This window comes from Equus asinus, chromosome 20 (assembly GCF_041296235.1).
Source record: "Equus asinus isolate D_3611 breed Donkey chromosome 20, EquAss-T2T_v2, whole genome shotgun sequence".
In the NCBI taxonomy this organism is placed as follows: domain Eukaryota; kingdom Metazoa; phylum Chordata; class Mammalia; order Perissodactyla; family Equidae; genus Equus; species Equus asinus.
This window is the reverse complement of record NC_091809.1, coordinates 17,210,595-17,237,958: the sequence shown is the minus strand read 5'-3', so window position 1 is coordinate 17,237,958 and position 27,364 is coordinate 17,210,595. Positions and strand designations below refer to the sequence as shown.

The 27,364-nt window shown below is 63.9% G+C and overlaps 4 protein-coding genes across 4 annotated transcripts in view; 2 read left to right on the top strand and 2 right to left on the bottom strand.

Moving 5' to 3' along the window:
* CTXN1 (cortexin 1) overlaps positions 1 to 18,487 on the top strand; it is a 101,292-nt gene extending 82,805 nt beyond the window's left edge. The window contains exons 2-3 of the mRNA XM_044753275.2: positions 16,992 to 17,096; positions 17,460 to 18,487. Of these exons, the coding sequence (XP_044609210.1) occupies positions 17,480 to 17,728 (249 nt within the window). The 5' untranslated portion in view covers positions 16,992 to 17,096; positions 17,460 to 17,479 and the 3' untranslated portion in view covers positions 17,729 to 18,487. The remainder of the gene's footprint in view (positions 1 to 16,991; positions 17,097 to 17,459) is intronic.
* On the top strand, positions 935 to 16,380 carry TIMM44 (translocase of inner mitochondrial membrane 44). Its single transcript, XM_014861963.3, has 13 exons — positions 935 to 1,091; positions 2,813 to 2,914; positions 6,019 to 6,189; positions 7,190 to 7,270; positions 7,994 to 8,143; positions 9,378 to 9,517; positions 9,779 to 9,864; positions 10,514 to 10,606; positions 10,718 to 10,842; positions 12,246 to 12,296; positions 14,642 to 14,731; positions 15,361 to 15,471; positions 15,830 to 16,380. Exons 1-13 carry the CDS (start codon positions 1,044 to 1,046, stop codon positions 15,947 to 15,949), a joined length of 1,368 nt encoding a protein of 455 aa, XP_014717449.1. The 5' UTR covers positions 935 to 1,043; the 3' UTR covers positions 15,950 to 16,380.
* A 1,310-nt stretch (positions 18,488 to 19,797) lies between the features above and the next one.
* On the bottom strand, positions 19,798 to 23,126 carry SNAPC2 (small nuclear RNA activating complex polypeptide 2). The gene is made up of 5 exons (XM_044753240.2): positions 22,555 to 23,126; positions 21,417 to 21,536; positions 21,223 to 21,291; positions 20,567 to 20,921; positions 19,798 to 20,473 (listed from the first exon to the last, which is right to left on the bottom strand). Exons 1-5 carry the CDS (start codon positions 22,735 to 22,737, stop codon positions 20,142 to 20,144), a joined length of 1,059 nt encoding a protein of 352 aa, XP_044609175.1. The 5' UTR covers positions 22,738 to 23,126; the 3' UTR covers positions 19,798 to 20,141.
* Positions 23,127 to 23,609: 483 nt separating this feature from the next.
* On the bottom strand, positions 23,610 to 27,338 carry TGFBR3L (transforming growth factor beta receptor 3 like). The gene is made up of 7 exons (XM_070491880.1): positions 27,027 to 27,338; positions 25,950 to 26,086; positions 25,559 to 25,873; positions 24,805 to 24,931; positions 24,540 to 24,698; positions 24,259 to 24,331; positions 23,610 to 23,800 (listed from the first exon to the last, which is right to left on the bottom strand). Exons 1-6 carry the CDS (start codon positions 27,247 to 27,249, stop codon positions 24,264 to 24,266), a joined length of 1,029 nt encoding a protein of 342 aa, XP_070347981.1. The 5' UTR covers positions 27,250 to 27,338; the 3' UTR covers positions 23,610 to 23,800; positions 24,259 to 24,263.
* Between the last annotated feature and the right edge of the window lie 26 nt (positions 27,339 to 27,364).

The following is a 27,364-nucleotide window of genomic DNA, read 5'->3' as shown; positions in this document are numbered from 1 at the left end:
GGCATTTCAAACAAAGCTAGAGTGGAAATCTTCATCTCTTGCTACCACCTCGAGGTGCAGCTCCTGACGGACAGAGAATGCAGGTCTATCCAACTCTGAAGCCAGGGAGTGTATGTTGCCTCCCTTTCGAGTCCCACAGACCCTAGCATGTTTAATAATGGAAATGGCTTCAATAAGCAAATGCAATAGGCATTAACTCCCCCAAGGGACCAGATCCCCACCTCTCCCTAGCCTTAGATTGCACGGACATGTCAAGGTGCCACCACTTGGTGGCGGCATTCTCGAAATAGGTAAACAGTATGGAAGCACTGAAACGCCAGAGCCCTGAGCTTCTCCAGCGCGAGGGGTGTCCATTCACACTGAATCGATGGAGGACTGGCCCACATATCCAGCCTGATCTCAGCTTCCCTTTCCTGTCCTGGACCAAAACCAACAGGCGCCTTTCCCAAAGTGCTACGTAAATGTGGGCTCCTCCGCTCTTGCTCCGGCAGCATCCCACTGGTCCGTCTGTCGGTCACTGTCAGTCATTCCTTGTCAGTGAGAGCCAGAGTCAGTCATTATCCGGCTGGTCCGCCGTTCAGTCCATCAGTCAGAAAATCAGGATCCACCTGAGTCGGTCCTTGTGGACAGCCTACCTGTCCTTCTCTCCACCGAACGCCACGCCACGTGTAGGGAAATTGCTGCTGCAGACAGAATCCGCGCCCTCAGGCTCCGCCCCTTCGTAGTCTTATCCAACCATACGTCTCCGCCTCAGAGGAGTGCCCGCCCCCCGGGTCTCATCACGGACCCCGCTCTTCAGAAATTCTGCCCTATCAGAGGCCTAGTTCTCTCGGAATTTCCGCCCCGTATCGAGCCCCGCCCCATTGCCGACCTCTCCCCAGGGCCACGCCCCCTTGGGAAGCCCTGTCCAATCAGAGGGCTTTCCATCCACGATGCCCCGCCCCCCCGGGGCCGGCTTTTCCCAGACCCACGCCGCTCCAGGCAGAGGCGGTGGATGACGCCATCGGGGCGCGCCGCGAGAAGGTCACAGGGGCTCTTCCAACATGGCGGCAGCGGCGGCGCTGCGGGGAGGCTGGTGCCGCTGCCCGCGGGTGAGCGGACGTGCGGGGCCGCACGGGGCGGGCCTCGAGGGCTCTGGGCTCTCGACCTCCAGGCTCTTCCTCTCCTCAGGCGCTTGGCCCTCGCGGCCCTTCCCTAGGCTCGGCGAGACGCTTGGGGTTGGCTCGTTGAGTCAGCCGAGGCCTGGGCGGGGGGCCCGGAGCGAGGCCTGAGGGCGGGGGCCGAGCTGGCCCGGCCGGGGGCGGCAATGCGCGGAACCGGGCGGAGAGCGGATCGCCCCTCCCCTCCTGATCAGACTCCACGTGCACCGGGGAGTGCATGGTGGCCTCGGCGCCCAGTGCAGAAAAAGTAGGGAAGAGAAGGCAAAAATCCGTGACAGTCACTGCTCACATTTGTGTGCCAGGTCCTGTGCCGAGGGCATCTCCTGCATCGCCTCTCCTAATCCTTCGCGTGAGAATGCCGGAGGTAGTTCTCACCCCGGCTCAGAGCTTGGGCTCCTAGGGGCGGCGGGAGTCAAGGCGTGTGAAGCGCGCTGAGAAAATAGGTCTGTTGCTGCTGCTTGTCGCTGTCTCCCAGGTTAGGAAACTGGAGACTCAGGTTAAGCAGCCTGCCCACAGTTTCAGAGCTAGTGGCGGCTTTGGACCAGGTCAGCCTGGTCCAAAGATCTCATAGGATTCGGAGTGTCCGGAGAATGGTGTCTTTGACTCACCACTGATTTTTCTTGGCCCCTTTGAGTCAAGTTTTAGAGGTTGAACTGACACGTGTTTACATTTGGGTGCAAGACCAGGGGGAGCCAGCTTCAAGTTTGGTCCTGCTGTGGGATTTCTCAACCCAGTCAGACAGCCATCCACCTCTCGTTAAGATGCTGAAGCCAGTGGCTCCAGGATCAATGGCTGAAGGCAGATAGAGAAGTAAAGTCAGTTATTTAAACTCCAGAGAGTTACTCTCAAGTACCTGTAGGAGGTGGTGGCATCTGTATAAGTCTGGGATGTTGCTTAGGGGTCCTGGAGACAGGAGGCATGGGACAGGGACAGGAAGGGCCCAGGGAATGTGGAAATGGAGGAGTGGTTCTGTCGGGTCGTTGACATCAGTACACCTGGCTCCGTGCTGGGTACTAGGGTGCAGCATCAAATAGGACCCACACAGGCCCTTCCTCCTGGAGCTTAAGTTCATCATTTGGTAGAAGAAATGCCTTTCACTTCAGGTTAGCTGGCTCTTTGCCCAAGCGACTCCCCTAAGTTGTCCTGTTTGCAGCCCAACCCTGGACCACGACATTGTAGGTTCATTCCAGGGTTGCTCCTGGGGCAATAAGTCATTAGTGTTTACCTCTGAAAGCTCAAGTGTCTTGTCTTCCAAGGCCGGCAGAAGTAGGGTGGGCTGGTGAGAGAAGACCGCTTGTCACCAGCATCAAAGCTCAGCATGCCCGTTTTCAGACTGAGGGATTAAATCGGACTGGCACATTCAGGCTTCTTCCCCTTTAGGTTGGCATTTCTTGGGACCCATCAGGTTTCCCCTCCGGTTCAGAGGTGGGAAGGGAGATAACCCTGGAGGTGCAGATCTAGTGTTTTCTCCTTCCAGCAGATTCCACTGGCTTCTCAGAAGATGGGAGGATCCCGGGGCACCCACCATGTGGCAGACATGCAGTAAAAATCAGTGGACGCTTCTCAGGCGACCGGTGCTTTCTTAGTGTGGCCAGCTTCCTTCCTTGTCGCCCACTTTTCTGAATGGAGCTTTCTCTTTTCTCCCCACTTAGAGATGCCTCGGCAGTGGAGTCCAGTTTCTGTCCAGCCACAACCTAGTGCCACTACCCCAGGGTACCTATCAGGTACGCCGGCCGGGTGGACAGCTGCCTCTGGTGAGTGGCTGGGGACAAGAGCAAGCAGACCGTAGGGGGAGGTCTGAAAACTCTGACCTGGTTGACAGGACAGAGGGCTGCGGGATGTTGCCCACACTGCCAGTGGCATCTGATTGGCAGATGCTCCACATCCAAAGCCTTTGGATTTACAGAGCCCGGCATGCCTGGTCCTCTTGGTATCCTGGGAAGTTCCCAACGTCGTTAGGGCTGGGGCTCCTGCCTCACAAAGTCGCACGTTGTGTCAGCTCTGATGGCTAGAAAAGGCATCCCCCATACTGGGCTGAAATCCACCCACTGTGGCTTCTGCCCGGGAGTCCTTCACCAGGCAAGGTTGTTCCTTTTCTGGGTGACAGTCCTCTAGGCATTTGAGCAGTCGCCCATCAGCTCCTGGGGCTCAGTTTCCCCCGGCTGCATCGCCCCCATCCTTGATGTTGTTCCTCACTGGTGGCATTTTCTAAAGCTTTTGCCTTCCCGGTCACTCCTCCTTATGTTTCTGTGGGTGCCTCCCCACCATGAGGAGGGAAACTCACAACCTGACGCTCTCCCCCAAACCTCCACGCTCAGGGCAGCCCGCACCCGCCCTTCCCTCTGTTCTCCCTCAGCCGGCCGCCTCCTTGCAGTGAGTGAGGCCCCTGCCTCACTCAGGGTTTAGCTCCTTCATCCTGTCCTGGGGCCATTGTGGGTGTGGCACAGGCCCTGGGGCCCTTTCCCGTAGTTGTCCAGCGCCCCCTTCACCCACAGTTTGCGGGCCCGGAGTGAGTGGCAGGGCTGCTGCTAGGTGCTGCTGTCCCCAGCAGTCTTGGAACTTGGACTTCCCCTGGAGAAAGGCTGGCCGGGGCGTAGCTAGATGAGACGGCAGCCTGCCCATGCCAGGCCCGGCCACCCCACCTGTGGAGTGGCACCCAGGTTTGATACCGCTTTCCCTGTGTGATGGGGGCCAGGGAGGCAGTCTCCCCAAAGCTGGTAGAGTGAGCCCCCAGCCGCTGTAGCATACCCAGCACACCCAGGGAAAGGGTGGGAGCAGCTGAGCACATACAGCCACCTGTGACCTGAATTCTCACAATCATTCTTTATGCTTTCCCTTTTCTGGGGCTGCTCTTAGTTACACAGGTGGCAGAGCTGGTGTCTCACCCGGCTCTGTCTGACCCTGGAGCCCGTGTCTTGGGCAGTGTCCAACCCTGGCTCTTGTGCCCTGAGCGGAGTCTCAGGCTCTCTTCTGGCCTCCCTAGGTCTGGCCTCCCGGTGTGTTGGGTTTTCCTATGAAGGGACACCCTGAGCTTTGAATCTCAGTGACTGGGACCCTGTGGGCCGAGAGAGAGGTCTGTGCCAGTCCCCAGGCCCTTGGGTGACATTAAGTCCCAAATGGTGGGGCTGGCCCGGTGGTACAGAAGTTTAGTTTGCATGTTCCGTTTCTCGGTGGCCCGGGGTTCACCGTTTCGGATCCCAGGTGTGGACATGGCCACTTGGCAAAAGCCATGCTGTGGCAGGCGTCCCACCTATAAAGTAAAGGAAGATGGGCATGGATGTTAGCTCAGGGCCAGTCTTCCTCAGCAAAAAGAGGAGGATTGGCAGTAGTTAGCTCAGGGCTAATCTTCCAAAAAAAAAAAGTCCCAAATGAGGACTTGGGAGTGGTCCCAAAAGAAGAAGTTATCTGGCCCCAGAAGCCCTGGGTGTAGGGCCGTGTGTCACCTTTGGGATGAGGGACCACAGAGTCCTTTCAGCTCCAGCTGTGGGGCGGGGGCCCCTTTGGATGTTGACCTTTGCCTTGGGTTAACGTGAGGGTGTTTGCATCTCCACGAGAGTTCCAGGCTGTGCCTGTTTCTCGTCCAGTGTTTTCTCTGTTGGAGAAGGAGCCTGGCATTTGGTTTTGTTTGTAATAGACTTTTATTTTTTTGCGCAGTCTTAGATTTACGGAAAAATTGAGTACAAAGTACAGAGAGTCCCCATCAGCCTCCTCTCCCCCTCTCCTCCCACCTCACACCGCCTTCCCTGTCATTATCGCCTTGCAGCAAGTGGTACCTTTGTTACAACTGAGGAGCCCGTACTGATAGATTGTTATTAACTGAAGTCCCTAGTTGACGTCAGAGTTCATTCTCTGTGTACATCCTATTCTGTGACGTGGTGTTTTTTGGGAAGATTGGCCCTGAGCTAACATCTGTTGCCCATCTTCCTCTTTTTTTCCTCCCCAAAGCCCCAGCACATAGTTGTATATCCCAGTTGTAAGTCCTTCTAGTTCTTCTATGTGGGACGCTGCCGCCACGTGGCTTGATGCGTGGTGCATAGGTCCGTGCCCAGGATCCAAACTGGTGAACCTTGGGCCTGCGAAGCTGAGCGCACGAGCTTAACCACTATGCCACAAGGCCGGCTTCTGAGGTTTTTTAAAAAAATATATCTTATTGAGGTCATACTGGTTTATAACGTGTAATTTCAGGTGCACATTCTTGTATATCGGTTTCTGTGTAGACTGCATCTTGCACACCCCCGATAGTCTAGTTTTTATCTGTCAGCGTACGTATGTGCCCCTTTACCCCTTTCAGCCTCCCCGCCACCCCCTTCCCCTCTGGTAACCACTAATCTGTTCTTATCCATGTGTTCATTTATCTCCCACATATGAGTGAAATCACATGGTGTTTGTCTTTCTCTGTCTGGCTGATTTTGCTTAACCTCATACCCTCCGGGTCCATCTGTATTCTGTGAGTTTGGCAAACCGCCATCACAGTATCATGCGGAGTCATCCCACTGCCCTTAAAGTTCTCTGTACTCTGCCTGTTTATCCCAGACCCCAACCCCTGGCTTTTACTGTCTCCATTGTTCTGCCTTTTCTAGAATGTCATAGAGTTGGAATCATCCAGGATGTGGCCTTTTCAGATCGGCTTCTTTCACTCAGTCATACGCACTTAAGGTTCCTCCATGTCTTTTCCTGGCTTGAGAGCCCGTTTCTTTTTTGCGCTAATATTCCCTGGTCTGGATGTCCCACAGTTTATTGCCTGCCACTTTTTAAATGTGTCTTATCTCTGTTTTTAAAAAAGATGTTCATCGTTAAACCTCTATCAGCAGAAAGGAGAAAACTGAAAAATCCTCCATTTCTTTTGCATTCTTTCTAGTCCAGATCCTATTCTTCTGGAAACAGGAAAGGCTTTCTCTCCGGATTGCTAGATAATATCAAACAAGAATTAGCCAAAAACAAAGAAATGAAAGAAAGTATAAAAAAATTCCGAGATGAGGCCAGGAAGTTGGAAGAGTCCGATGCGCTCCAGGAAGCCAGAAGGAAATATGTGAGTCCCTTTGCTCCGGGTCTCCCTCGGGGGCACACTTCTTTCCAGAGCCCCCAGACAGTGAGGGGCTCAGTGCCGGGGCACTGGGGGAGGGGAGGCTTGTGTGGAGGTGAGGTCACCGCCCTGATGATAGGGGGCGAGGGGACAGGCGTGGGTCTGCTGACCAGCAGCGCCGGCTTCTCCTGGGAGCTTGTGAGAAATGCAAGCTCTCACAGCCCTCTGGACCTGCTGGATCAGCGGCCGCGTTTCCACAGGTCCCTGGTGACCCCTCGAGCCCGGGGTTGGAGATGCGCTGCTCCCGAGAGCCTCTGGTCGTAGCCCTCTGAGCAAAGAGGGTGGAAAGTGGGGTCCGATGCTGGCGTAATTGTTCCTTGCCGCCGCTGTCTCTTAGTGAGCAGCTGCGAAGCGCCCGCCACCATGAGTGGGCTTGGTGTCCTTTACTCATCCGCCGTGTAAGGGCTCTGTGAGGCGGTACAGCGTCCTCATCTCACCGATGGCCGGCTGAGCCTCAGGCTGTGGGCCCCTGCCCCAGGTCCCTCGGTTTTTTGTTCTCTTGGCCCCCGTATCAGGCCGTGGTCAGGTCACTCGGATGTAACTACCCATGTGGGTCCCGCCTGTGGGGGATTCAACCTGGTGAAAGATCGCCCTTGCTTTTCATTAAGTAAGAGAGGTGCGCTGAGGGCTCATGTCGGGGCAGGGTGGCCAGGGTTCAGGAGCCATTGCAGCGGCTGGGCAGGGGGCAGGGCAAGAGGATAATGCTGAGAGCAGAGCCCCCCGAGATACGTTGCCGAACAGCTGATGGGCAAGACCAGAGACAGACGCGGGGTGGGGGCTCTGTGCTCAGGAGGGTCGGAGGCCGTGAGCCGTCAGCTGCTGAGCCCCAGGCTGTGGTGCAGCAAGGGGCCCTGGGAAGGGGCTGCTGAGAAAACGCTTCTTTGGATCTTTGGTTTTATGATAATTGCTGTATTATAACCGAAAGCAACAATGTCCTGTGCTGTAGAAAACCATCGAATCCGAAACGGTGCGGACGAGCGAGGTGATCAAGAAGAAGCTCGGGGAGCTCACGGGCACTGTGAAGGAGGTAACGGTCTCTGGGCTCCTGGGCCCTGTGTCACCCGCCTGCAGGGAGAGGAGCTGGACGCAGTGGGCAGAGCTGGTGCCAGGCCAGGCATGACTTGGCAGCCGCGGACGGACAGGTGTGGGTGGCGAGCAAGGGAAGAGCGTCCTGGTCAGGAAGCTTCTGGCGTTCACATCCACGCCGCCCCTCAGGAAGGGGATGGGCGGGCTCACAGCAGGTCACCGCTGAGTTAGAGCTGTGTGTGCTACCAGCAAGGGCAGGAGAGAAAGTGGGCATTTCTTCTCCTGCCCGGGAACGGAGGGGAGGGGACACCGCCCCGGGTGAGGGTTGGGGTAAGAGTGTGGCTCCTCGGGGCTGGGCGGCCTCTCGGGTTGTGTCTGTTTTGGTTTTGCTGTTCTGTGGGTAGAAGAGAGGGGCCCGGGCTCTGCTTGGTTCTGGGCCCCTGGAGGCCCGTGATGTTGGGTGGGCACACCCTCACCCTCCTTCTTACCTCTCGGCTCGGGGGCTCAGCACTCCTCTGTTCTGGGGAGCCCGAGGGTCCAGCACCCCAGAAATTGTATGCAGTGTTCTCCAGCAGCCGAGTCTCAGGGTCCCCGTGTCAGATGCGTTTGGAGCGCCTCTTCCTTCCTTGGGGGGCTGGCCTGGCCTTTGCACCAGGGGAGCTCCTGCGGGCCTGAGGGTGGCCGTGCTGACACCCCCCACCCCATCCCCGCCCTGTCTCAGTAGAGTCTTGACGAAGTCAGTAGAAGTGACTTTGGCCGGAAAATCAAAGAGGGTGTGGAAGAAGCTGCGAAGACCGCGAAGCAGTCGGCCGAGTCGGTGTCCAGGGGCAGCGAGAAGCTGGGCAGGACCGCCGCCTTCAAGGCCCTCTCCCAGGTGAGCGGCCGGGACTCAGGCCGCGCCGCATCCGAGAGCCGCAGTGCCCTCTCCCAGCTCAGTCACGGACAGAGCAGGCTCACCGAGGGCAGCACAGTGGGCCTGTCAGGAGGGCCCACTCGGCGCCAGGTCCTCCTCCCCTCCTGGCTGAGTGGGCTCCGGTAAGGCCCAGCCCCTAGGGAGCTACAGGTCCACACACCAGGAACCTCTGGGCCACCCTCAGCTGCTCGCTCCCTTAGCTGGTGTCCGTGACCCAGAGATCTGCTGGGCCCCGGGTGACTCGAGGTCCTGCATTCATTCAATAAATGCCTGTTGTATCTTACCGTGAGCTGGGTCCTCTGCTGGCCAAGGGGGCACAGGAGAGAAAGTCCGAGTTCCTGTTCTCCAGGGTGCCGGGGGATGGGGACAGGCAGTTCCTGAGTGACATGTGACAGAGGAACACGGGGCCAGGGAGGCTTCTCGGAGGGGACCCTCCTCTCCTGAGAGAGGCAGGAGTTGGGTGCTGTGGGTGGAGGGAGCAGGCCATGCAGAGGGGGGCGGGCACAGCCAGCTTGGGGCACCCCCTGTGGCTTGGTGTGGCCAGAGCCACTGCAGGGAGCCCAGGGAGAGCAGAGCCCATCAGGACCGGTCCTGTGGGCCCTGCAGGGGGGTTGGGTTTCCTGTGGAAGGTGACAAGAAGCCAAGGAAGTTTGTGGAGTGTGGGAGAGGCCCAGCCACCCAGCGAGGACTCCGGCAGTGCAACAAAGGAGGCCAGAGTTTGCCTTGGGTGACCCGGGCACAGCTGCCTGTTGCGGGGGGAATGGGAGGGAAATGGGTTCCCGAGGTTTGAGGAGGTGGAATCCACAGGCTCTGGGTCAGCTCAGATGAGGGGAGAGGGACAGAGGCAGTGCTTGGGATGTCCCTGGGGTTCCAGGGAGAGAGAGGAGGCAGTCTGGAGTCTGAGGGTCAGCTAGGGGCAGCCAGAGGCATGTTGGCTGCTCCTGGAGGGAGGGGCGGGCGTCAGGCAGAGTTGGGGTCTCCCTGGGCCCCCGTGTCTGCTTCCCCGTGGCTTGGCTGTGTCGTTGCCCTGCGCCAGGCTGGGGGCACTCTGAGCTGAGTGTCGTCAGGCCCGAGGTTGAGGTTCAGAGCAGGCGCTCCGCGACTTTGGGCCCAACTGCACAGGCCGATGGCAGTGGTCTGGGGGTGTGGGAAGGTCCCCGAGCTCCCTCACCGCGCGGGCTGTGCTCTCCTCCAGGGCGTGGAGTCTGTGAAGAAGGAGATTGATGAGAGCGTTCTTGGGCAGACTGGGCCCTACCGGAGGCCCGAGCGGCTCAGGAAAAGGAAAGAGTTTGCAGGAGAGAAATTCAAAGAAGAGAAAGTGTTTGAGCCCAACGAGTAGGTACCAGCAGGCCACGGGCCGGGGCTGCCCGCTATGCCTCCCTCTCGGCCCCTGCGCTGTGGTCCAAGTCCAGGGCCCGCAAATGGCTCCTCCCCAAGTCACTTTCTGGAGTGTCTTTCCTGCCCCAGGTTCCCTGGCTCCCTCGAGAGGATCTGGGGGAGAGGGTGGGGTGGTGGGAAGGGGAGAGATGAGGCCGGGGTGGTCGCGGCCCCTGGGCTGGGGCAGGGTGCTGCTCACCACCAGCACGTCTTCCCCAGGGAGGCTCTGGGGGTCGTGCTGCACAAGGACTCCAAGTGGCATCAGCAGTGGAAAGACTTCAGGGACAACAACGTGGTGTTCAACCGTGAGTGGGCATGGCCCCCAGACTCGATGACCGCGGGGTGGTGACAGTGGACACTCACAGAGCACTCCCTGTGTGCTGAGCGCAAGCCAGACCCCCGTTTCACAGAGGAGGAGACCAGGGGTCAGAGAGGACCTGTCACTTCTGCAGGGTCACCCAGGGAGTGAGCAGCACAGTGGGGGCAAAACACAGGCCTCCAGGCGGCCCTGCCCACGTGGGCCGAGGGGAAGCCCCCGGAATCTCAGGCTGATGGGCGGGGCCCTCCTGTAGGGGCTGAGTCACCATCTTTGTTATTGCTAAAGCCAGGGCCAGTGGTAGCAGTGGGGCGGCCAGGCATAGTCGCCTCCGTGTGGGTGTGGCTGTGGGTTCCACACTAGCCCAGGAACCCTGTGCTGATGGAGCCGCCGCCCACTCACAGCCCTGGAGTCCTCTGCCCTCATCTGGGCCCTGCTACACGCCCCTGTCCCTTGTCCTGTAAGGATCACCACATCCTGTGTGGTGACAGCACCAGCCCGCGGGGGTGGCCCCTCATGGTTCACACAGCCCTGATCACAATTGAGAGAGGATCTCAAGGGGCCACGAGGGGCCCTGGGAGTCATGGAGTGGGGGTGTCTTCCCAGAAGGGGCCCTGATCCCTGCCCTGTCCTCCCAGGGTTCTTTGAGATGAAGATGAGGTACGACGAAAGCGACAACGCGCTCATCCGGGCCTCCCGGGCGCTGACAGACAAGGTCACGGACTTGCTGGGTGAGTGGGCTGCCCCAGAACCATCCCGTCCCCCGGGACCGGCAGCGGGGAGGGGTCCCAGCCCTCGACCCACTCCTGGCTCCAACCCACTCCTGGCCCCGCTGCCCCCAGGGGGCCTGTTCTCGAAGACGGAGATGTCGGAGGTGCTCACGGAGATCCTGCGGGTGGACCCCGCCTTCGACAAGGACCGCTTCCTGCAGCAGTGCGAGAACGACATCATCCCCAACGTCCTGGAGGTGGGTGCCCAGCCCAGCAGGCCCCCTGCCCCTGCCTTGCCTCCCTGGGCTCCAGCCTGCCCGCCCTGGCTGTGCAGGTCAAAAACCTGCAGGCTGTGGCCTGAGTGAGGGTTCCGCCAGGGCCGAGCACCTCTGGGAAGGCGTCTGGCCCTGTGGCCCCCACTGGTCCCGGTGACAGTGGCCCTGACATTTCTTGCCTCGCCCACGTGGTGTGTCTGCTCCAGGGACTGAGTTTTCTTCTCAAGGCCTGGCAGCAAGGCCCGCCTCCCCTCACGCCCACTGAGACCCGGCCTGGAGCCTCCCTCCCCTTTCCTGAAGCCCGAGCCTGTCCTGAGCAGCTGCCAGGGGCCCGGGGTCTGTGTCCCAGGTGCCAGGGCCCTTGCAGGCCTGGGAGGAGGAGGCCTGGGAGAAGCTGGTGGCTCAGGCCAGACCCTCTGGGCGGGGAGGCAGGAAAAGGGGCTTTCTTCGGAGGTCTTATGTCTATGGGAATCCCGAGGCCCATCTGGTGTCCTCGCCCCTCCTTTTGGCTCATAAATGAGGAGGGGCTGCTTGCTCAAGGTCGCCCTCACAAGTCCCCTGCTGGAGCTTGGCTGGTACTTATGTCTCTGCCCCTCTGCGGCCCCCAAGATGTGGCCAGAGCCTGGGCATCCTCCAGCCCAGTCTAGCCAGGCCTCTGGAAGGCCCTGAGGGGAACCCAGAAAGGCCCTCCGACCCCATGTGGATTCCCAGCCCCTCCTCCTGCCACCGCTTTGTGGTCCCCTCTCCCTCCTCCAATTTCCTAGGTCCCTCACGCCCCTTCGGGCAGGGCTGGGAGGAGGTAGAAATGGAGTGATTCCCAAAAGCAGCAGCCCGAGCACTGGCCGATCCTTCCGAGGGAAGGCCTCAGCCCAGCCTCCCTGCAGGTTCCCAGGGCGCCTGGCCCCTTCTTCCCCCACGCCGTCTGTGCAGGCACCCCCATCGCACCTTGGGGACCCCCCCCCCAGGACTCCCTCTCTGCCCCCACCCCTCCCCCCGGCTGTCCTCACTGATAGGAGGCTTCCTGTCCCGGTCTGGGCCTGGCTCTGCAGAGCTTCGTTCCCAGGGCAGGCAGAATGCAGCTCCTCGCCCCCTTGGCTCAGCTTCCCCGGCAGGGCGAGAGCCCCCCAGGCTGCCACCCTCCTGTTCCTTCTACCAGGCCCTTGGGGGCCCACCCTGGGCCTCCCGCAGTCCCCCACACAGGGGCTTTGCCCCCCCAGGGCCTGGGAAGGGAGCACCCACTGATGCAGCCTGGCCCAGGTCCCCCTCTTTCCCCAACCAGAACCCGAGGGGCCGGGAGCCACAGAGGAAAGATTCCCGCTGGAGAACGCTTCCTGCCGGGAAAGCCCACTCATCTTAGCGCTGATTTTTTGTTTTTCTCTTTTTAGGCCATGATTTCTGGAGAGCTCGATATTCTCAAAGACTGGTGCTATGAGGCTGTGAGTACTTGCCTTTTTTCCCTTTTTTCCCCCCTCGTTTAGGCTTAAAAGGAAATCACAGTTTGGAGAAAATCCACTTGGGTGGTGGGATCCAGGAAGGGCACCCGGGGCCTGGTGTCCTGGTCGCCAGGGGGATCCTCGTGTCTGAGGCTCGGCTGGCACAGAGCCACCTCTCTTCCTTCCGCCCCCCAACATGTGGGGCACATCCCTGTCCGTGGGGCCAGGTGGCTGGTCCTTCCCAGACTGAACTCCTGGTCGGGGAGGATCCTTCCAGCTCCTTCCTGCCTCTTCCCTCTTCCCTCGGCCTGAAGCCCAGCCTGGGGCCTTCCTCCTGCCTTATAGTCGGTCATCTAGAAACCTCACATCATAAAATAAATTTGGTTTGGAAGGCTCATAGGGAGGAAAAAGGATCCTAAGAGAGGGATTGAGGAAGCCGTTTTCCGTGTGGCCCTATTCCTGCCCCTTCCGGTGGCCTTGAGTGGCAGAAAGCAAGGCTCCATTGGCCAAGGTGGCCTGGGGTGCAGGCTGGGGGCCCAGAGGTCAGGGAGCAGGTTGAAAGGGACAACGAATAATTGGGGTGCGCTCGACAACACTCCTTGAGTGTGCATGGGTCCCACGCGTGGTGACTGTGGGTGCTGGAAAGAGTGGCCCCACGAGCCTCTGTCACGTCCCTCCCTTGGGCCAGCACTGCATCATCGTGCCCTCTTGCGGGGGTCCTGAGGGTCGAGTTGGAACACAGAGGCAGTGCTCCGGGATGCACGACATGCTGGATGGCTTCATTAGCTGTTCTCAGGGCAAGATCCCAAAACACAGATGAAAACAGACATGGAGGGGCCGGCCTGGTGGCATCATGGTTTAAGTTCGTGCACTCCACTTTGGCAGCCCCGGGTTTGCAGGTTTGGATCCCGGGCGTGGACCTACACACTGCTGACCAGGCCTTGCTGTGGCGGCATCCCACACACAAAATAGAGGAAGACTGGCACAGATGTTAGCTCAGGGCCAATCTTCCTCACCAAAAAAAACCTGAAAACGAAAAACCACAGACATTAAAGGATTCCCCCCGCCCCAAGAGGAGCCATGTGTCCTGACCGGCTGTTCCCCGGGGTCAGGGCTCAGGGTCCTAGGGCCACAGTCAGCGACGGGCTGCGTGGAGGCTGGTCAGGTGTCCCCAGGAGCACACACTATCTGCCCCTCCTGGCAGCCTCCCCGTGCCCTCAGGGCTCCACGCTCTCCGACCACCTTGCCTCACCCTGCTCGCTCCCCAGCCTGTGTCTTCGTGGTTTTTTTTTTTTTGCCAGCTTCCTTGTAGAGTCTTTTTCGGCTGATGCTATTCTGTACCCAGCTCACAAACAGCTTGGGAAAAGCAGAGGAGATGGCAGGTTTTCTTTTAACTACTCCCCTGCACGGTGACTAATCCAGAAGGCATTTAGGAGTGTGGTTTTTTCACTCGGGGACCATTAGGATGTGGCTGATTATCTCTGCCAGGGAGCTGGTGGTGCCCCTGGAAACGCAGCTGAGGCTGCAGCCGCTCTCACAGAGGTGTTTTTCAAATGTCATCTTTAAGCCACTGCACAAGAAATTGGATTGGCACCATTTTGATTTTTCTTGGCGGATCAGTTCTTTCCATAAAAACTCGATGCTGTCGGAATATCTTCCGTCCTGGTTGTCGAGATGCGAGGCTGCACATGGCCAGGGGGCTGTGTCCTGGGCCTGGGAGCAGACCCAGGGGGCTTCAGAGTGTCATTGGAGGCGCCGCAGGCCCCGTGGGAGGGACAGGCTGCCAGTGGCCGACAGCCGCCCACGAGGGGCTGGGCGGTGGGAAGGAGGCGGAGCAGACAGTTGGTTCCAGAGCAGCCCGTGGTTAGGACAAATCCTAGAAAAAGCGCGTGATTCCAGGGCGAGATGCCGAGCAGGGAGAGTGTGGGGACGTTTCAGGTCACCCCGAGGCCTCGACTTACCTCAGCAGTGCATTTCAGGTGGTGTTCCGGGAGGGTCCCCCACTCACCGAGGGAGACACTTGCATTTGGTCCTCTGGATACAGTGCTGTTTATAACGAGGGGAGTCTATGGTCCAGGCCAGCAGTAGGGGCACGAGCCTCCCTGCTCGGACCCGTGCTCCTGGCATCTGCCGCCCCCGGCCTGGCCTGGCTCACCCAGGTGCCAGGAGCTGGTTCTGGAAGGGGCAAGAGCTGAGAGCATGAACCAATGCCGGGAGCCTGCCCGGACGCTGCCCCGGCCCCTGGGGGTGCAGGTGGCAGCCCTTGCCTGTGCTGTGGCACCGTGGCGTGGCTCACACTCAGCTGGCCATCCGTGCCGGCTTGTCGGCTTCCCGGCTTCTCGTTGCAGACCTACAGCCAGCTGGCCCACCCGATCCAGCAGGCCAAGGCGCTGGGCCTCCAGTTCCACTCCCGCATCCTGGACATCGACAACATTGACGTAAGTGTCCCCTCCGGGGGACGAGGTCGGCCCCGGGGTTGCGAAGGTGTGCTAATCAGAATGGCACTCAGCAGGGAGGAGTGAGCCCACTGTCCCTGGAGGAGTTCCAGCATGGCAGGCGCGTGGATTCAGTGACCTCCGGGGTTCCTTTTCAGGGAAAGGGTTCCGTGGTCCCCTGGTTGGACTATTAGGCAAGCAGTGGGCACAGGGGGTGCTGCTGCCTGGACCTCGGGGCCCCCTGAGGCAGTGCCATCCCTGCTCCTTCCCTCGGCAGGGCAGGGCTCCCTCAGGGCTCCTCAGGCCCCCAAGGGTGAGCTCTGCTGTGGCGCCCTGATTTCCGCCCTGTGAGGGATGAAGATGTGCCGCACTGGCTCCGTCTCCCCGGCCTGTGTGCGGGGCCAGCTCTGTGAGGCCTTTGGGCCCCGCACAGCCCGACGGGGGAGCCGGCACAGGGTCCCAGCCCTTCAGACTCCAGATCACATTGGGGACAGTGTTGGCTCCCTTTGGGGCCTGGCCTGATGAGTTGAGTTGCCGCCGCCACTTCCTGGGAGCACCCCCGAAGGCAGGGGGCTGCAGGGAAGGGCTGGGGGCATTCTCTGAGGCCCACCCGCCCTGTCGGCCCCCTGCAGCTGGCCATGGGCAAGATGATGGAGCAGGGCCCCGTGCTGATCATCACCTTCCAGGCCCAGCTGGTGATGGTTGTCAAGAACCCCAAAGGCGAGGTGGTGGAGGGCGACCCGGTGAGTGAGGGAGGCAGCAGGACGGGGCGGGTGCCCCGTGCAGGACCGGCTGGACGCCAGCCTCTGGCCAACCCGCACTGATGGCCCTTCAGAGCCAGGAGGTTCTGTGATGGTGTGGGGACAGCAGGGCAGTGCTGTGAGGAGGTCAAAGGGCAACCGGCCTGTCCAGTTTTACCAAGTCCTGAGTTGTAGCCTCTGCTCTGGCCCCAGACCCAGGCTGACACCCCATACCCCTCCCAGGTCCCTCCCAGCGTCCCCCTGTCCTGCCCTGGCAGCCTGGGCCCGCCCCTCTTGACAGCCCCTCGCCCGTGTGGGTGCTGCCCGCTGTGCGGCGGCCCTCACTCCCACGCCCCTGCAGGACAAGGTGCTGCGCATGCTGTACGTGTGGGCGCTCTGCCGGGACCAGGACGAGCTCAACCCCTACGCGGCCTGGCGGCTGCTGGACATCTCCGCCTCCAGTACAGAGCAGATCCTCTGACGCGCCCGCGCTCCGGGGCCGGATCAGCCCGTGGCGGATGCACAGGGGTGCCGCCGTCCACCTGCAGCCCCTGGACCTCTGAGGACCCGACTGTCGGCTCGCCCTGCTCCCTCCCGGCTGGATGGGGAGGGGGTGCTGCTGAGGGCTGCTCCCCCAGTGCCAGCTGCTGTGCTGCCCTCTGACCTGCGAGGCTGCTGGCCATCAGGTCACCAAGGAGCACAGGCGAGACAGTGCCAAGAGGCCCGGCCCCGGACTCCCTCGGGGGCAGGGTGGTGGGCCCAGGCCCGCCTCGGTGTGGCCTGCCTGCGGCCAGTCAGCCAGGCCGTTTTAGCTCCATGTTTTCACTAGTGCCCTTACGGTCATCCTGTACCTACCCGGAGATATGGAAATAAGAATAAAATGGCAACGTGCAGGAGAGCCCTTTGGGTGGTCCCAGGTGTCTGTCACTGGCGTAGGGGGAGCTGGGGCTTGGGGGGAGGAGCCCACCGGGTGGTCATGGGGAGGCGGTCAAGGTCACCGGAGGATCGGCAGCCCTAGAGGGGAGCACCCTGCCTGCTCAGGACCCTGCCTCCACCGGGCGGGGTGGGCGGGGGGCCGGTGGCAAGAAAAGCTGGGGGGGTTACTCCCAGTAATCCAGGCTGACCTGGCTGGTGTCCCTGAGCGCCGGGGTCCCCGGACTGGGGAGCTTGGGCGCCCCTGAGTGATGCTCAGGGGCACTGGGGTCTCCCAAATGGGGAGTCTGGGTGTGGGGTCCATCGCAGAGGAGAATGGGGGTGCGGGCGCTGCAGGTGGGATGCCGAGGAAGGCTCCTGGCCGCCCGGACTCCCCGGGGCTGGGCGGGACGGGGGCTGCGGTGTCGCGGAGCCCGGGGCGGGGTCGCGGGCCGCGCGCCGCTCCCTGCGCAGCCTCCGCCCCCCGCTGCGGTCCCGCCCCCGTCGCCATGGGAACAGCCGCGGCGGCCCGGCTCGCGCGCTGCTCGCTGGCCTCGGTCTCCGCCGCTCCAGGGGCGGGTGGGGTGGGCTGAGCCCGGGCCGCCGCCGCCGCCGCCGCCGCCGCCGCCGGGGAGAGGCCGAGAGCGGAGCCGGCGCGGGTCCTGGAGGAGAGCGCGGCCGCCGGGCGCTCGGTCCCGGTCGCGGTGGAGGCCAGGGTGAGGGGCGCGGCGGGGCGGGGGCGGGGGAGGAGGTCCCCGGGCCGCCGAGAACAAAGGGAGCGGGCGCGGGAGCCGGGCCTCGTCCCCGCCGCGCCGCGGGCCGCGCGCTCGCACCTGTTGTGCGCGGCCCGGGCCGGTCGGGGCTCCCGGCCCCGCTGTCGGCGCCCCACCTGGGCGCACGGCCGGAGTTGGGTCCCGGCGTGGCGGCGGCGGCGGCGGCGTGCCCGCGGGCCGGGCGTGGGCGTAGCCCGGGGACGGAGGCGCGGGCGCGGGTGGGGGCGGCGGCAGGAGGGGGCGACGCGGGACCGCGGGAGGGCGCCGCCTCATCCCCGCGCCCCTGGCGGGCCCCCTCCTCCACAGGGCGCGCGGCGATGTGAGCCATGAGCGCGACGTGGACACTGTCCCCCGAGCCGCTGCCGCCGTCGACGGGGCCCCCGGTGGGCGCGGGCCTGGACGCGGAGCAGCGCACCGTGTTCGCCTTCGTGCTGTGTCTGCTCGTGGTGCTGGTGCTGCTGATGGTGCGCTGCGTGCGCATCCTGCTCGACCCCTACAGCCGCATGCCCGCCTCGTCCTGGACCGACCACAAGGAGGCGCTCGAGCGCGGGCAGTTCGACTACGCGCTGGTCTGAGCTGGGGCGACCCGGGCCTGCCCTCCGCAGGGTCTCCCCCGGTTGCCCGACCGGGGCGCTCGGGATCCCGCCTCGGAGCCCGGCCCGAGGGGGCGGGGGCGTTAGGAGAAGTCCAGCCCCTCCCCGCTCAGACCCTCCCATCTTCCCTCCTGGCCAGGCCGGAGCCCCACTTCGTGCCTTTGTCCCGCCCTGTTGTCGCTCCGTAACCCACCGGCCCCGGGTGGGAAGAGGACCCGCCCCGCCCCGCCTCAGCGTGTAGGTGGCTCTGCTATTGTCCTGCCGCCGAGCATGAGTGTCATGGCCGTTCCTGGATGTGGGGACCCTCCTGTACCCCCTCCCTGCCCTGTCGTCTGGCCATCCTCACTCCCCCGCCCCCCGTAAGCGTGGAGCCCCTCCCTGGGCTCCGGCCCTGCGGGGCAGGCTCTCCTGGGCCCACGGGTGGACGCTGCATACCAATGTGCGCTGCGCAGCCTGCCCCGGAGACCGAGCCTGAAGAGCGACAGCGGCTGCTGTGTCCAGGATGCGTGGCGCCTTCCGTGGGGGGAGAGCGTGGCGGGCTCCCTCCCGCCCCCAGCCCGGGCCCCAGTTCAGGTCAGCGCCCCCTCCCTCTGTCACCGCTTCCGCCCCTCCTTGGCCCTCCTGCCACTTCACCCTGATCCCTCTTGCCATCCCCTCACGGGCCTCCCCATGCCTTCTCATTCCCCGCCTCTGAGTGATGGTGACAATAAAAGCTATTATTGAGCGCTTACTACCTGCCAAGCAGCGTGCTAAGTTAGTGCCTCGCCTCGGGCGCATGGCCTGTGCCCTCTTCAGGGCCCAGACGGCGAGCCCGTTAGCATCCCCGTTCCACAGGCTAGGAGACTGAGGCCCAGGCAGCTTGAATGACTTGCCCATGCCACGTGCCTGGATTCTGGCCGGGCTGGCATTTGAACCTGGGTCTGACTTCTGCACGCTCTTAACAGCTGTCCAGTTCTGCGGGAACACCCAGACCCACGCTCTGGGGGGACTGATGCGTGCCTGTCTCCATCCTCCCAGCTCCAGGCACAGCCAAGAGCCCCCCACCCCCCCTCCCCCCCTGCTTCTTTCCTTTGACTTGGGGAGACTCTCCGGGCGGTCGAATGGCCTTAGCCCCGTGGGGAGCTGAGATGAGGCACCCTCAGCCAGCCCTAGCGGTTGTCTCCGAGAACTGGCACGGCCTCCCGGCGCCGTGACCACCGCTGCAGCCCCAAATCTCTGAGGCTGGTCCCTCCTGCCCATGGTTGCCGCGGGCACTTTGGGGACCCTGGGTCTGGTGCTGTGGGGCCGCGTGCACGGAGCAGGTTGGCTCCGCTCCACGGCCGCCCGCCTTGGGGATGAGTGGCACGCCCCCGGGGAGCTGTGTACAACGTGTGTGGGGAGAAGCAAGCGCGTCTATAAAAGGAAAGCTGTGTCAACGCACAGGCTGCGGGCAGAAAATTTACTGGCTCTCGGAGGACTAGTTGGGCTCGAGGGAGGGTGGCGCGGGGAGGAGACACTTGGTTCCCCACCCTTCCCACCTGCCCCTGAATCCAGACCCTCAGGGAGGCTGATGGAGAGGGACCCGGTGCCAGGAGACCCAGCAGCACCCCGGGGAATTGGGGCCCTTGGCAGCAGCCAGGACTCCTGGCCCCTCTCTGATCCTAAGGCCCCTCCAGCTCCCCCTCCCTGTCTCCCTTCTCCCCTTGTTTCCCCAAGGCCACCTCAGGGACTCACTGCCCTCCCTTCCCACGCCTGCCACATGGGGAGCCCACCCCTAACCCCCAGGGCCCCGGGCCTGGGTCCTGGCTCCTCCCACCTGGCCGCCCTCACTCTGCTGGCCTCTCCCTTCCATCTGTATGATGTGAGGTCACTTCACTCTGAAAACCTTTCCCTGACACCTGTAGGGCACACTGTCACCAGCAGTCCCCTCACAGCCACACTGAGGTCACTGCAGGCAGCATCGGACTGGACGGGGAGGCAGCAGCCTTTGCTGATGACCGCGCCTCGGTCCCCAGAAGCCCAAGCTCTGGCACTTTGGGCCCCCACTGCCATCATCTTTAACTCACAGGAGAAAGAGAGTACTGACAAGAACTTTATTGACAGTTACAGGAATAGAACAGAGGACGCAGGAAGGGACTGGGGGCAGTATTTGACAGTGGTTTTAACCCAGCTGCCTGCCCCCCCCCATGCGCCCCCTCCCTCAGCCCACTGAGTTCGTGGGCGAACCCCTGTACCACTGCGCTTCGCCTTCTGAGACCCCCGCAGTATCGAGCATCTCCAAGGCCACTCCGTTCTGTGCTGCATCGTGCCAGGGATCTTCCCCCGTGACCGGATCCTGACAAGCCCGTGCCAGCCCGAGCAGGCCTGAGGCCAGGGGCCTCACAGATGTCTGCTGTGTCCTCTGCCTGCCGGGCCCTCACCTTGCAGGGGTGGCCGCCTGGCCCAGAAGCTCCAGGGGCACCAGGAACGGGTTCAGGGGACAGACCCCAGCTGCTTGCCAAGTGGATCTCGGCTCGCTGGGCCCGGCATTCTCAGGAGCCTGGGGCACGGCCTGGCCGGCCTCCTCTTCCCCCCCGGAGCCTGTCCCGCCATCCTCGGCTGCGGGCCCCAGGCCCCCACTGGCGGGGTCGGGCTGGGGGGCCGTCAGGCGTAGGTACGTCTCCGCCAGATGTTCAACCAGGGCAGCGCAGGGCAGGCGAGGCAGCTCGTCGGGCAGGGCCATGAGCAGGTCGAGGACCACAGCGGACTCTGGTGATGGAGGGAGGGAGGGCGGGGGTGAGGGGAGGGTGGGGCCTGCCGCCTGGGCCCCCCACCCCACAGCCCCGCCCCCATTCCTCTCACCAGCTGCAGAAAGCTCAGGGCCATGGCAGCTGCGGGAGATGGACGACAGGTACTTGTAGATCTTCTCAAAGTCCACGGCAAAATCTTCCTCAGTAGAGGGGCCGGCCAGGGATTCCGAAGACGCCTCAGGGGCTGGGCCAACAGTCTTAGGAGCGGGGCCAGAGGCCTCAGGGGCGGGGCCAGGAGCCTCAGGGGTGGAGCCATGTGTCTTAGGGGCGGGGCCAGGGGCCTCAGGGCCCAGGGCCTCCTGCCCTCCGGGGGCGCTGACCAGCAGCAGCTTTCCGCGGGCCTGCGTGGGTTTGGGGGGCCTGGAGTGCAGGAGGCTGATGGGCTCCGTGGCCGCGATGGTGAGCACCTGGCAGGCAGAGAGATCAGTGGGGAAAGGCGGAAGTCCTCTGATCGGCGGCTCCCCGGCCCTGCACTCGGCTGGGACCCCCACCTGCTCACCGAATCGTCCCTGCCACCCTGAAGAAGGGTCACATCCAGGAGCTGGCCTCAGAAGCGGGGATACTGAGGCTCAGGGTGTCCAGGGACTGGCCAGAGGCACAGAGCTGGAGGGAAAGACGGCCCAGGACCCAGGTCCACATCATCTAGACTCCTAGCTAGGTATGACCCTGTCCCTGGGACACGCCGGCCGGCCCGGGGGATTGCTGTACCTGGGAGAAAGCCACAGTCAGGGCTTCTTCCAGCGGGCCTGTCAGCTTCTCAGCCAGGTCCATCCACACCTGGGGGGGGCAACCAGAAGGGGCCTGGTCGGCCTGGGGACCAACCCTCAGGGGCCCCCACAGCCCTGCCCCTCCTAGGGACCCCCTGACAGCGTTATCCTCCCCAACTCCTTGCCCTGACACACCTCGATGGGGGCCGGAGTCTGTGTTTGCCGGTGCCTTGGGCCCTGGAGGCCACCTGGGTGCACCCTCTGAATGGCCTCCCGGGCCACGCGACCCTTGAGCTGCCGCAGGAAGTCCCGGATCTGGGGAGAGAGGAGGCGGCCTTCTGTAAGCCCAGGGCTCGGGGAGAGAAGCAGGAGCCCACTGCCTGCTCCAGGTCGGCCACTGCTCCCTAGCCTCCCGCTAGCCCGGTGAGAAGGGTCGCAGTGAGTCCGCTCGGGGGCTCGCAGGCCAAGGCCCCAGGTGGGACCAGCTACGAACAAGGATGGAAGGCCTGGGCCGGTTCTGGCTCCTCCCCGCAGCCAGGGCCACCCCCATGCTAAGCACCGCCCTATTTATTTCCTCGCTACGGTCACTCCGGCCCATTGCCCGACTGACTTCGACCTCACTCCCGCTGCGCCTTCCGCCCTATTAGTGGGCTTCGCTCCGGCCACGTCCCGCCCCTCGGCTTCCCGCAGCCCTGCCTCCTCCTCGCCCCGCCCCTCATCCTCACGTAGGCCCCGCCCCTGGCCCTCCCTTCAGCCTCTCACAGCACTGCCTCCTCTTCGCCCCGCCCTTCAGACTCACGTAGGCTCCGCCCCTGCCCGCCCCTCAGCCTCCCACAGCACCGCCTCCTCCTCGCCCCGCCCCTCAGCCTCTCGTACGCACTGCCCCCATCTCGCCCCGCCCCGCCCGCCCCTCAGCCTCCCACAGCACTGCCTCCTCCTCGCCCCGCCTCTCAGCGTCACGTAGGCCCCGCCCACTTCCCCCGCCTTCCCCCCAAGTTCGCCCCGCCCCCAGGCTCGCGTTCGCAACGCCCACGCCCCGCCCCTCAGCCTCCCGCAGCCTTACCTCCTCGCCCCGCCCCTCAGCCTCTCACACGCACCCACCACCCAGCCTTCCACGAGTCCCGACCTCCTCCGGCACGCACTCGGTTCCTCAGCCTCGCCCCGCCCCCGACCTCATCTCGCCCCGCCCACCCAAGGCCCCGCCCCCGCCCCACCTCGTCCCGCCTATCCCCAGGCCACGCCCCTAAGCCTCACCTCGTCCCGCCCACCCAGGCCCCGCCCGGGACCCATCCTGGCCCCGCCTCCAGCCTCGGGCCTTCCCGGGACCCCTCACCTCGGCCTCGCTGCGGCCCGGCAGCTCCCGCGCCAGCTCGGCGGCGTCGGGCTCCGGCTGGCCCCGCCGCGCTTGCAGCAGTCGTAGCAGCTGCCGCTTCTCACGGGCGCTCCAGGCCGCGGGGCCGGTCACCTCGCCAAGATAGCGCGCCGGGGCTGCCCGCCGCCGCTGCGGGGGCTTCATGCCGGCGCGGGAAGGCGGTGTCGGCGCTCCAGGGCCGTTTCCCCGGTGGGCGGGGCTACGGAGGCCGCTGGGGCCAGAAAGCACCGCGCCGAGGCGGAAGCAGGTGGGGGCGTGGCTCCGCGTTGGCGGGCCGACTGGAGCCGCCTGGATGGGAAATGGTGGGCAGAGCGGCCTCCGAACGGAGGCGGGGCGAACGAGAAGCCTGCCCACCCCGCGTGTCGTCCCCTTCGCGTCCCGGAGCCGAGCCCTCCGATCTCGCGCCCTCCTCCGTTCTTGGACTGAGTCTTTTGAACCGCCTGTGTACTTTGCTTCTCGAAGAGCGGTGGGCCCTGGCCGAAGGCAGCTGTCCAGTCGTAGCCAAGAGCCTGGGCTCGGGGGGTCGACCAGCCCTGGGGACCTTGAGCAGGTGATGGAGCCCTGCGGCCGTGCTGAGCCTCAGTTTCCTCATCTGTAAAATGGAGCTAATAGTCCCCCTGTTGTCTGTGCTCTGGGCGGGGAGGTGCTCGGGCAGGAGACCTTGAAGCTCTCGACTGTGGAAGAGCCTGGAGCAGAGGCCGGGGAGCGAGGGCCTAGCGGGGGCAGGGTCCTGGTTTGGAAACACGCAGGAGGCGGGTGGGCCGGTGCAGGGGTGGAGGAAGGAGGCGGGGCCTATTTAAAACTTCAGCCGGTGAGGTTGGTCGCTTTCTGTTTGGGACAAAACGCCCTTGGTTCTCCCCCGGCCCGGATCTGCACACGTGTGTGTGGGCCTATGAGCCACGCCCCCAAGCCCCACCCCTGCAGTCTGGACCTCTTCCATCCCGCATCCCCCAGTCCTGGCCCCAGGCCTCTGCTTCCTGGCCCCACCCCCGCGCCGCAGGCACACCCAGAGTTCAGACTTCTGCGGATCAGACCAGATGTTTATTTTGAGCCCAGGTGGGAGGGGGGGAGGAGGAGCGAGGGGGGCGGGGCGCAGGGATCGTGGTCCCATCGAGTCCGAGGTCCAGGACAGCCCGTCCAGTCCTGGCAGGCCTGGTCCGAGGCCGTGGCTGGTACATCTCCGAACCCCGCTGGGGGCGCGCCATCCCTGGGGTGAGGAGGCGACCCAGGCTGAGCGAGGAAGAGGACACAAGGCAGGCCACCCCCTTCCCAGCCGATCATTGGCTTCCCCATCAGTCTGTGTGCCGAATTCCCCTCGCCTAGTACGAGTCTGAGGTTTCAGGACCCCCCTCTTGCGACACAGAGCCCCCAGTCGGCCGCGAGTGACTCATGCGTGAGTTCGAATCTCAGCTTCATCAAATTTTGTGACCTTGGACAGTTCACTTAATTTGAGAGAGTATCTCGTTTTTCTCATCTCTCATACGGGGATTATAATAGTATCTACCTGAAGGTTATGAGGATTAAATTAGTTAAAACGCGTAACATTTAGAACCCTGCCTGGCACAGAAAGGGCTTTGAAGGGCCATTGTCATCATCTCCCTCCTCCAGCTGTCCCACCATCCCCACGTGACACCCCCCCACACACACACGCACACACACACTCACCTGCCTCACTGGGGCCTCCTGGGCTGGAGGCCGCTGGGCGAGGCTCTCGGGGGCGGGCCGGGGGGCACGGGCGCTGGAAGGGAGAGGCTGGCTGCCGAGCGGTAGGGGCTGCTGCGCGCGGGGCCGGGGCAAGGGCGCCCCCTGGGGGCTGCTGCGAGCGTGGCGGAGGCGAGTCTAGGGATGGTCGGGCCCGGCACGCGGGGATCGCGGCGCCCCGGGGTGCGGACGCGCGGGAACAGGCGAGGGGCCGGGCGGAGGTCTCGGCGGGCGGAGGGTGGTACCTGAGTGCGCGCAGACGAGGCCGAGCCCGGCGGCCAGCGCGGCGCCCAGCACGAAGGCGGCCAACACCAGCGCCACCACCGGCGCGGGCTCCAGGGCCGCCGGGGCCGGCGCGGGAGGCTCGGGGCGCACGGCTCTGCCGGGGACGCTCTTGGGGGGCCCTGTGGCGAGTACAACGCTGACACTGGGTCCAGGCCCCCCAGGGGTCCTCCCCAAACCCCCTTGGCCGGCCCCAGAGACCCCCGCGGAAGACGACTGCGCGCTCACTGGGGGGCGGCCGCGGCACGGTGACCACGATGGGCTGCGTCAGCGTGTGCAGGTGCGGGCTGTCAGCACCCGGGCTCTCGCCGCTGCCACTGCCGGCGCCCGCGCACGCCTCATCCTGAGGCAGACACTGGGGGAGGGGAGGCAAGAGATGGCGACGTCAGGCCCCGGGATCCAGGATCCCAAGAGATCTTAGTGTCCAGTACCCTTTGTAACCAGGAGTCCCGCCACTAGACCCCTGGAAGTCTGGCCCTTTGGGGGTCCCTCAACCAAGCCCCTGAGATATACAAGCAGCCAGGCTCCCGGCCCGCAAGGACCCCAAATTTCAGCGGCTGAAGGTGGTCACGCGACCCAGCTCTCTGAGCACCTAACCTGTGAAGCCCAGAGATTCAGCCCCTTAGCGACCTTCTGCATCCAGCCACCCAGCCCTGGAGGGACCTCCGAACCCCGCCCAAGGGACCCTGGAACCCTGCCCAAGGGGATCCCAGAGCCCGGCCCAGGAGGGAACTCAGTGACCACTCCCTGTCCCGAGGAACCCTTGAGCAGAGCCCCACGGGCCCCTCGGGGATCCTTGCGCCCAGGCTCCAGCCCGAGAGAGACCCAGTGCCTACCCCAGTTCCGAGGGACCCCTGCCCCCGGCTCCAAAGCGCCCCGACCCCCAGATCCCCAAACCCCAAGGAGCTCCTCCCTCAGATGCCAGAAGCGTTTATGCTCAGCCCCCGACGGTCTTTGGCCACCCAGCCATGCGCTCGCGCACCGGCGACGGTCGCGGCGGCGTCAGAGACGCAGGCGCTTGGCGGCCTCCCCGGAGGCGGCGGCAGCGGCTCAGCTGGCAGTGCAGAAACTGCACGGAGGCGTTGAAGACCGGGCGCAGGAGGAAGCTGAAGCGCGCGGGGCGGGCGGCCCCGGGGCGCGGCGGCGGCGGTGGCGGCGGGAAGGCGACCGAGGCGTCGGCGGGGCAGCCCCCGCGCAGCAGGGCCAGGGCGGGCCCCGGGGCCGGACGCGAGGACGGTGTCACCGAGCAGCGGTGCACGGCCAGGCCCCAGCGCGGGGAGGCGCGGGCCAGGGCCGCCTGAGGGCGGGGTCGCGGTCAGGGTAGGCCGTCTCTACCTGCCCCTACCCGGTTCCCGGGCGCCCCGCGTCCGCACCTGCACGAACACGCGGCTGCTGGCCGGGACCTCGAGCGGCCCCCCGCGGCGCGGGAAGGCGTCCTCCGAGTCCGACAGCTCCAGACTGAAAAGGGGTCGGCGCAGCCAGGGCCCAGGCGCCGCGGGAAACGGGGGCGCTGACGGGGAGAGAGGGTAGCACAGAGCGGGGAAGACGCGCTGCCCTTGGGCCATTGGGCCAAGTCCCCTAACCTGCTCGCCTCCGCTGCCTCCTTTGAGAAACGGGTGCAGCCGTGGTGGAGGATTCCCCCATGCTGGGCTCCATGCCCCCTTCACCTGGAGACCTCTGGACGTCACAGCCCGGACGCTGAGGCCGGGTGCAAAGCTGCGCGCCCCTGGGGAGGAGCCCCGCTTCCAGGGCCTAGATTTCTGCACACGCAGGGGGCGAGGAATCATGGCGGGGAGGGATTGAGGGGCCCCCATAGTGAAGGGGCAGCCTGGGTGGGCTCAGAGGTCCTCCTGTCCCAGACGCTCTGCAAGCGAGGGGCTCTGGGGCTGCAGCAGGGCCGGCCTGGGGGGAGGGTGCTGGCCCACCCTTCCCTTTCTAAGGGGAGGGATGTGTTGCCATCAGCAGGGAGCTGAAAAGGTGCTCTTCCCTAGCCCTTCTGGCCCAGCCCGAGCCCGGCCCATCCCAAGGGACTGGGGCTTCTCCTGGCCCAGGTTCCCCACGCCCAGGCTGAGCAGTGGCCGCACAGGGGGCGGCTCTGGGGAGCTCCCACAGGGGTGCATGCGCGCAGGCGCACACACACATACTTGTCTGCTTCAGGAGGCCTTGGCTGGGGTCCTTGTCAACCGAGGTTCTCCGCCATTCAGGATGCGCACACACCTCCTAAAGCCTTTGTACACCACTCCGCGCCCCCCACAGCCCTGGGCCTCACCCTGGTTGCTGGGGGCTTTGAAGCAGCTGGGGGTCCCAGAGGACCTAGAATAGGGGACAGGGGCAGACCCACCTGCCACCCACCTCTGCTCCCCCAGGCAGGATGGACGAGAGGACAAGTTGAGAAAGAGCCACATGGGAACCCGAGTGTGATGCGGTCCACGTCCCCAGCCCGTACGTACCAGGTGGCCGGCTGGGCAAGGTGGTCGTCCCCGGGAGCAGGGCCAGCAGCAGGAGAGTGACACCCAGCATGCTGGACTGGCGGAGGCGAGTGTGCAAGGGCTCACAGCAGAGGCACCAGCCGGGGCAGCACTCAGGGCCGGCAGGTGGGCAGGCAGCCCTGGCCTTGGCTGGGTGGCCACCGCAGGAGGCAGGCCAAGGGGCGGGGCACTGAGGGGCTGACATCAGAGCTGGAGCCCAAGGCCTGCGGGGATTAAGGGCTCTCTCCGATGACCTGAGGCTACTGGGGGCGGAGGGAGCTCCCTCACACTGGCCACTTGATGCCTGACAAGTCACGACA